The following is a 9,098-nucleotide window of genomic DNA, read 5'->3' as shown; positions in this document are numbered from 1 at the left end:
CATCCCTAAGCCAATAGCTGCCAGCTCAGGGTGCCCACGAGGACAGGCTGAAACCCCAGCACACATAAAAGGAGGAACAAACGCATCCGTAGGACAGTGTGGGTATTTTGGTTGGGGAAGGCTGGCTGCCCCGGTGCTCCTGCCAGGAGAGAGGAGGCATTTTGATGCTGGGATGAGTCCCTGAGGAGCAGCGTGGGGCTCACAGCTTGGCACGCAGGGGTTATTGCTGGGCCACCACAGAGCGTAAGGAATGAGCAGTGTGTGACGCCGATGGTCCCCGCTCAGCAGGTGCACAGGGCTCCAGTCCTGGGGTAGAGATGGGGCCAGGCCAGAGAGGGTCCAAACACTCCTGAGAGCGTGCACCGCCTCTTTCTAGCACGCTTTTGGCTTTTCAAGAGGAAAAATACAATGAAAGAGAGGGAAAGCTTAAAAGAGATGGAGTTTGGGGGAGGTTTTTAAGTGATTATACATACAAGCTCTCAACTTACTGCTCTTGAGAAAGAAAAAGAGAGAAAGAAGGTAATTGTAGCAAGACCTTGGATGCTTGAAGGATGGAGTTTCCCACAGAGTATAGCTGTGTACAGGCATCCCTAACAGCTCAACATCAGAGCAAGAGCAGATAAGGAAAATATACATTTGGAGTAAGACTAGAAGAAACAGGGCAGGGATTCCCCAAAGGACACCCCATCATTCCTCTGGTGGGTACGAAGCACCCAGAAATAACCACCCATGTCAAAGCTATGCACTGCTTTAATGCACCAGCATTAAACTCCATCTGTTACATTGATGCAATCCCATAGAAACACTTCTCTTGCAATTTAAGAATGCCTTAATACATTCCTAATGAGCTGCATCTGAGACAGACCTGACTAAAGTGGAAAAAAGATCTTGATTAACCTCAACAGAAGAATGTGTTCACAGAGTCTTTTGCATCCCTCTACCCAGAATCATGTTAAAAATCATATTTTATATTAAAGCCAAGAAGGAAGCCCTAAAATTGCTCAACAGGAAAAAGGAAACAGAAGATGGAGCAGGGTCCTTGGTGCAAAAGCAATAAACTCTGATGAGGAGGGCCCTGACTACCTGTATTGCTTGCAGCTCTTTGTTGTTATTCCCTGGTTCCCAGCTGATGCAGGGACCGGCTGCGGGCTGGGAACTCTAAAGCAGCATGGGAAGAGAGGAGAAGCAGGACCAGCTGCCTATTAAACGATGGTGTCTATCTGAGTTGCTATCAAATAAAAAGACTAAAAATGGAGATTTACTTGTGCACAACCACACACAGTTTCTGACGTCATTTTCAATTTTGAGAAGTCTGATCTAACCCCACGTTATGCAACTGTTGAATCTTCCATGCTGGTAAAGTCTAATTTTCACACGCCTACATGCGATGTACCTGATTTTTATTTTTATTTTTAAATACCAACAGCCTACAGCATACATTTTTTTTAAGAGTGGCAAATGGTCATAATGGTTATAAAAGGTCCCAGCCTCACATCCATTGTTTAAGAGAAGTAAAACAACTTTCTGTTAAAGGTCACTTTTATAATTGAGATATGCCAAGAAAAGAAAAAAGCCCCTAAATAAGAAAAAAAACCATAGCCATTTTATATCAGTCACTGATGGAATGCACTAATACGGTGCTTAACCAAGCTTTTACCTGAATTAAACAAATAATAATGTTACATAAACTAAAGCTCTTTCCTGAATTAATTCAGATCCCATGTAAACAGACTCTCAAACCAGGTTATAGAGAAAGAAGAAAAAGAAGCTGAAGGCAGTCCCAGGGGCAAGAGCAAAACTTGGGCTGAATTCTCCTTTCAGGCCCTTTTTACATCCCTGTCTCTCATGAAGTGAACTTCTTGCTGGACCCCAGTGTTGCATTTCTCAAAACATAGTTAGAGCTGCTGAATAATCAGTTCAAGAATACAACAGCATTTCTGCCTGTTGGGCTGGGGCTCAGTTTGAACAGTCTAATTTGGTGACTGATTCTCACTCTACTGTGAAAGATACACGAGGTGAGAATGCAGAAATCATAGGAAAGGATTTTGACTTCATGTGGTCATGACCCTGTCAGTCTCCCAGGCAGAAACTTGCTTCTGAGCTACACCTTCAAGCACCCTTATATTGCTTTTCAGATCAACATCTCCTTCTTCACTACTGCAGAAGTTAATCAACAGTGAGCAAGCTGCACAGAGGTGTATGTGCCCTGTGTACAAACCAGCAACATATCGCTTTTAAAAATAAATATCTGGTCCCAAGACTCAGGTGGGCATTTTCCGGAGATGCACATAACGACAGAACTATACGGGTTCAAAACTGAAGGCCAAAGAGAGATGATCTTGCTAAGCAAGAGAAGCTGTCCTCAGCTACTGTGTAAGATGCATGACCTGAAGAGCTGAAATTCATTTCTACATTGTTGGCTTTGTGCTGTTTGGGTCCAGGTAAGCACATGCAACCTACATTGGAGGGTATCCACTGGATGTTTTTCGGTGAACCAGGCCTGACTGACATAGTCCCTAAAGATACTGGTATCTGTGCAAAGTGATTCACTTGACTGCAGCTCATCACAGGCACATTTTACAAACTGCAGGAGCTCCAGCTAATCTTCTCTCTGCTCCACCAAGGAATAAAAGTGGATGTTGCTAGGAGTACTGATAGTCCAAACAAGAAAAAGACTTGTTTTCTGTTTCTATGGTTGCAACAGCCCTTAAGAAAGATATAAATGTCCCTGCAACAACTAACTGCATATTCATTTTAAGGTAGATCTAGTTCCAGATTCCTGAGACAGAACCCTCTACCTGTTCCCAACCCCACAAAGCCAGAGCAGCAATATAGAAAGTTTCTAATTTCAACAGAATTCAGTGAGCAGCATGACTGGTTTGGAAAATAAAAAAAACCTCAAAAAACCCCAACAAAACAAAACCCAGCAAATTTTCAGCCTCTATGTACAAAAACAATGCAAACAAGTGGAACATTCTAGTTATATTTTGTAAAACACATGTTTGGGATCAACAAAACATCAAACATCCAGACCCTAGATTACAAAAAAAAAAAAAAAAAATCTATTGCCATCTAATTGTCAACCCCAAGTTTAGACAGTCCTTGTCGGAAATCATGTAATTCATCTATCTTCCCATCTAGTACATCTAAAAAATTCTTTAATTCAGTTTTAAGGTTGGTCTGCCTATGTTTGCTCTCTTCGACTTCTGTCCTTAGCGTTCTGACTTTCTCTTCAAGATCTTTGTTCTTTTTCTCAGCAGCCTTAAAGACAAAAGAGACAATAAGATGAATCATAGAGGAGAAGAATGAACAGCATTTAATAGGGTAAAGCAACAAATAACAGCCGGGCTGTAAAAGTTTGCTTCAACTTCTGCAAACTGATTAACACAAGCACCTCTGAAAGCAAGAGACATGTGCTAGTCAGATTAAAAGGAAAGAAAGCCCACGCAGGAAAGGACATAGATTAACTGGAAAAGATGCTTTGCATCAGATTTTCTCATTTGGTTGATATCCTAAAATTCAGCTGGATTTAAATCATGCACTGTGCATATATTTCTGTCATTGCTACAGTTGCAGAATTAGACACTGTGCCACCAATTACATACAGAATTATCTATGGTGGTTTAACCTCGAAAAACAAGCTTAGAAAATACTGCCTGAGGAATAATATTGCTTTATTCAGCACTTTTGGATTTATTGGTATTTTTTTAACGTTCCACTTTGTGTAAGCACTCAGGCAAGGGCAGTCATGTAACACTTCCCTTGCTGCAGTTGGTTCTGTTATTTTCCCCTCTCATTTGCTCTTCTGCCTATTGTTCTCCATTTCATGTGTGTAAGCACACGCTTATTTTCACCAAAAGCCACAGATGACATCCTTTACCATATGAATTAAAAAAAATCATATTTTAACCACTTTGAGCATCTGCACTCCTCAGCAGCCTTCTAAATGATTTTAGATTATTTAGATTATCAGAGTGATGGCTTACTTAATTGATTGGCTTTTATTTCATTGACAAGACTGCTTATGTTTGTCCTCCTTTCATCTATTAACTTATTGCATTTACACAAGCCCCGACTTTAACAAGGGATGCCCAACAAGCTCTTCTCCCAGTGAGCACCTCCCAGCAGAGGAGCCCCACGTGCAAAGCCAAGGCACAGTAAGCCACGCGTTGCTGGAAAGGAATGATGCAGCACGGGGACTTCTTTCCCTGGTGGGGTGCAGCTACGCTCATCTGTTTCTTTCCAAAAAGTCTTCCCTGGTGCTACTGCAGCAATTAGCCGCAGGTCCTGGAGTGCTGCTCGACACACGTGGCTGCGGTGGAGCTCCGCAAGCCCAGAGCAGCAGAAGTACAGGATACAGGATAGCCTGGAATCTGCAGGAGATAGATGCAACACGATCCCAGGCAAATTAATTTCTCAAACAGCAAGGCAAAGAAATGGAGCTATTTAATTACTCCTGTGCAGGGAAGGGTGCGGTGTATTTTGCATGTAATTAGCATTTTTTGTTTTTACAAACTGGAGCTCTTTTGCCTTCAAACACTGAAGTCTGAGCAGAGAAAAGCATAGAGTTACAAGAAAGAAAGTAAATATATCAACTATTTTAAAATTAATTTCATTGCTCAACTGTACCTGTAATTGTTGAGATACAGATTCACATTCTGACATTAGCTGTGGTATTATTTCACCCTGCTTTCGGAGCTCTTCCAGTTCCTTTGAAAACACAAAAGAAAAAAAAAAAAGAATGCAAGATTCAATTTAAAACATAATGAAAATTTGAGAATATGAAATGACTTTGCAATTGTATTCTGTACAGTATTTGGATGTAAAATAATCAAAACAGCATGTCTGCATTCCAAAACACATGCTAATTTTCTACTAGAATACATTTTTGCACTGTATTTTTGACTGTATTTCTAAAACAGATAATGTAATCCAATCTCTAGCATGAATGACATTAATTATATTAATGAAATCTTATCCCCAAACACATACCTATGCAAAAGATATATTCAATAAGAGAGAAATCTGAAGGGCTGTAATGCTGCAAGCAATTTATAGATGGTAGCAAAGAGCAAATTAGATATGAATTTTCGATGATATATAGCAGGAAAAAAAGGCCAATGGCATTATAAGCTGAATATATAGAGCCATCATTTCAGAGCACAGCTGTAATGGGCTTTCCTCCACTGCACAGCTCTGAGAATCCTCCCCTCAAAATTGGTATTCGGTTCTGGCACCACTAGCAAAATTGAGAAGACTAGCTGAAAGGAGTTCACAGAAAGAGCACTGTGGCTTGATAGGAGACCATGTCTCTGATAGAAATTAAGAGAACTGAATATATTAACACCACAAGCAAACAGCACCGATGTGGGTAGCAGGGAAAGACTCAAAGAAAGCCTGTACATTTTACAGAAGGATAGTCAGAGCATCTGAAAAGCACATTTGCAGGAAAAAGAGAAATTCTGTGACCTAAAGAGAGTGCAAGGTCCTCCTCTAGAAACTGCCCTGTAGGTGACAGTCTCAAGAGTAAAGAGGGGTCTGTCCTCTCTGAGCTGTGCTGGCACAGGACAGCAAAACCAGCCCTATCTGAAAGGCCAATTTCTTGGCTACAAAACGGGATTTCTTCCCTAACAGGTGAACTTACAGCACAATGTGAGTGTAACAGAGTCCAAAGTCAAGCTCTTCCACAGAACCGGACCATAACATTTTTCCTCAAGCCCCCTCAACTCCCCTGCTTTAAGTACATCAATATTCAGCACTTCCAGTCTCTCCCACATATCACAGGAATCCAGTGTATCCTGGAGAGCATGTTGCCTTCTTCCAAAGTTTGCCAAAACCACCATTACACCAATAAATTCTGGGGTTTTTGAGAAATTCTGTAATTCCAGGAAAACTCTAACTGTTTTTATTGTTTCCTCACAGTTTTTCATCATTAGTTTACATTAATGTAAGAAGACAAATCATATAATACTACAGATTTTTTGTGAACTGCACTGAAGAATTTAACTAACATAAGAGTAACTATATCCAGGCAATGTCCCAGCTGCTGATAGAGGGGAAAGAAAGGGTAACTTGCCCTTTGTTTCGAGATATGAGCTCCCATGCATATACATCTGTATATACATAAACAATGTCTGGGGGCTCACATCTCAAAATAGAAATATATTATACTATATATACTTACTATATATATACACACACTACCATACTATATACTTACTATATATAGTATAATAAAGTGTGTGCCTATATGTATATATATATGTATATATATATGGGACACAGCATATGGCATATATATATATATAAATATAAACATCTCATTAGATAGCTCTGTTTTGATTCCCATGTCTTTACATTTATCTCCTTGCTTCCTACATGAAGAGGATAGCAGCAGCTCCTCTTACATGGCAGTGTCCATGAGCTGGCTTCCTGCTGGTCTGAATTGTAAACCATGAAAAGGTTACTTATGGGTGATTTAGACCTAATGAAGAACCTGCTAATGTAAGTATGCAGTCTGAAAACAAGTTAGTACATTGTCAGTGTAAATGGAAGATAGGCATGTCATATTCACAAGTCAATCAATTTTCTGGTTCGTTTGGTACCGTAAAAATGTGAATCTTGAGGGAAATGCTAGCAGAGAGTCAGGGTTATTATCCATGCTATTACCACAGAAAAGTTGGGAAGAAAGCATGGCATTTTACTTTGAAATATGGGGCTGGAAAACATATTATATTTATAAAAGTGCATCAAAATCCATCTCCCTAAACTATTTCCTTGTGCCATCTTAAAACCCCTTAACAGCACTGCTTTTAAGAGCACCAGCAGAGATGCTGTAATGGCACATGGCAAACTTTACTGCACCTGCTGACAGCTTTTCCTCTTCAGCCAGCACAGAGCACTTGGTCACTGTAATGAAGGAAAAAACCAAGGATCCCATTATTTTTCCCACTGTTAAGGGGCTCCAAGCCATCAACATCATTCTCTGTAGAAAAATGAACACCCTGTATGTCAAAAATGACAAACTGGGATACTCTAAATGAATCTGAATTTCTCACTCTTGGCATTAGTCCTGAGATCAGAGGGAGACCTTAAAACAGCAAAGCTGAAGACTACAAGCCATCCAGAAAAAGAAAAAGGACTTGCTACACAAACTCCAAGTTATTTTGTAAATTATGCCTTTTTAATGATGCTCCTGATGTCTACGGGAATTCAAGACATAGGGACTGGCAACTGAATCTGTTCTCAGCATAAATCTGTCTGGCTTTAGGCAACTTGTTTCACCACTCCAGCTCTTCTATTAGGACTAAAGTGTTGTATAAATAAAAGTCTAATTTTTGTTAACCACTGCCACATTAAAGAGTGCTGTCACAGCACATAATACATCACGAAATTGAAACCTGAGTAACTCTATCAAAGTATTGCTAGAGTTGCACATGGGAAGTCTCTGAAACATCAGGCTCCTTCTGGTTTTAGGTGAGCCCTTCGTAAAGCTACATCCCAAGTAAGAAGCAGACAGACCCACTCAAACCCTAAAGCATGACATTTCTGTGTTCAAGGCACTTACCAGCTCTTTGTCCTGAAGTTCGGTTTCCAGTTCCTGGAGACGTCTACTCAGCTGTGCATTTCTTTCCTTCTCTTTGTCTATTTCATTGCACTGTTCCTCCAGTTCTTCAATCTTTAAGAAATGTCAGACATTAGGTGAAATATTTCAAGTTTCTGGGGCAAACCATGGCTGATGTAAAGGGACATTGCTCCACTGAGCAGAGGGAAGCATGGACAATTTTAATTTGTCATGGATCTGTTTCTAGATCATAGCACTTGATTTGCTGCAACAAAATTATCAGTTCTTTCCTTAAAAAGAGTCAATTTACACATTCATTAGGAAGCCCTGGGACTGTGTTTATTCTCTCTTGCACAGTATCTCATATAATTACCCAAGAATGTGCTGCTAAAATAAGTGGGTCTGGGGATAAAATTCACACTTCATTTCTATGAAACCAACACAAGACTATAAGGGATAGGTTTTCTTAACACAGCAAGGAGAAGAAATCTCTCCAGTGTTCTCAGCTTTGCCTCCTCAGGAGTTGCTTATTATTCTAGCTGGAGTACGAGGGAGACAACATGAAACCTTTTTGGGGGGAGAACCAGCTCAGAGCAGTGTATGCTGCTTTGCTCTCTGTCCAGGGACGTGCTTTGCTCCCTCTGTGCCTCCTCCTGCAAGCTCTGGGCTTAGCTCCCAGGAGATGCACTTCCCAGAGGCCAATGGGCCAGCTCATTAAAGTATGTACTTTAATTCTCAGCTTCATGTTGCTTTGGGATTATAACTTCCCCCATTTGAAGGTACGGCAATATGCAAAAAATTCTGACCCAATTAATAAAGGAGAAGGAACTTCACAGGGTGCTGCAGTGGTGTAGCGTGAGCGCTGAGCAACAAAACTACTTGGAGGGGAAAAGCTCAAAAAAACCTCTCTGCACAGAAAAAGACAGCGCACTATAGAGGCAGTGTTGCTGCACAGCCTGGCTAGTGACCACTATGATGACTTTGCAGCTCTAGTAAGGCATTGTTTTGATAATCTCTTCATATCTAGGCTACAGCTACCGAGCTGTGGCATGCTTCATCAGTTAATGTTAACGAGAACACCTTTTCTCTGCAACAGTACAGAAAAGTAAAAAACCTACAAATTAGTAGTTAACAATTAGTAGAAAATAGCAGATAATGCTATTTTCTTATAATATACTGTTCCAGGTTCTCACTTCTCCTCTTCCAAAAGAGAGTGGATATAGGAACCCAAATCATGTAATAATTAATATTGATTTGTTAACATCAGTTAATACAGCTCTGTTTTGATCTCTGAATTATCACTGTGCACACCTGAAATACATGTGAATAGATAGAGAGTATCTGCCCAGGGAAAAGTCGCTCCATGTGGATTTTCAGTGCCAACAGGCAACCCAGGCCTCCTCCAACACTGAAATACTATTTGCAGCCTACTGACATATGAAAATATAGGAAATTCCTTCTCCTCTTTGAAAACAAACACTAAAAAAACAAAAAAAAAGTCCTCACCAGACTGATAGAATCTGATCTCTACACC

General features: G+C 40.4%; 1 protein-coding gene across 1 annotated transcript in view; it reads right to left on the bottom strand.

The window, feature by feature from the left end:
- Positions 1 to 2,608: 2,608 nt before the first annotated feature.
- The window catches only part of HOMER2 (homer scaffold protein 2), a gene marked incomplete at its 5' end in the record, with an annotated part of 34,847 nt that continues 28,357 nt past the window's right edge, over positions 2,609 to 9,098 (bottom strand). Inside the window, 3 exons of the mRNA XM_010164673.2 lie at positions 2,609 to 3,261; positions 4,630 to 4,710; positions 7,568 to 7,678. Coding sequence (XP_010162975.1) covers positions 3,073 to 3,261; positions 4,630 to 4,710; positions 7,568 to 7,678 — 381 coding nt within the window. The remainder of the gene's footprint in view (positions 3,262 to 4,629; positions 4,711 to 7,567; positions 7,679 to 9,098) is intronic.

This window comes from Antrostomus carolinensis, unplaced genomic scaffold (assembly GCF_000700745.2).
Source record: "Antrostomus carolinensis isolate BGI_N321 unplaced genomic scaffold, ASM70074v2 scaffold31263, whole genome shotgun sequence".
NCBI lineage: Eukaryota > Metazoa > Chordata > Aves > Caprimulgiformes > Caprimulgidae > Antrostomus > Antrostomus carolinensis.
The sequence above is the reverse complement of the archived record's forward strand: the minus strand, read 5'-3'. Positions and strand labels throughout refer to the sequence as shown.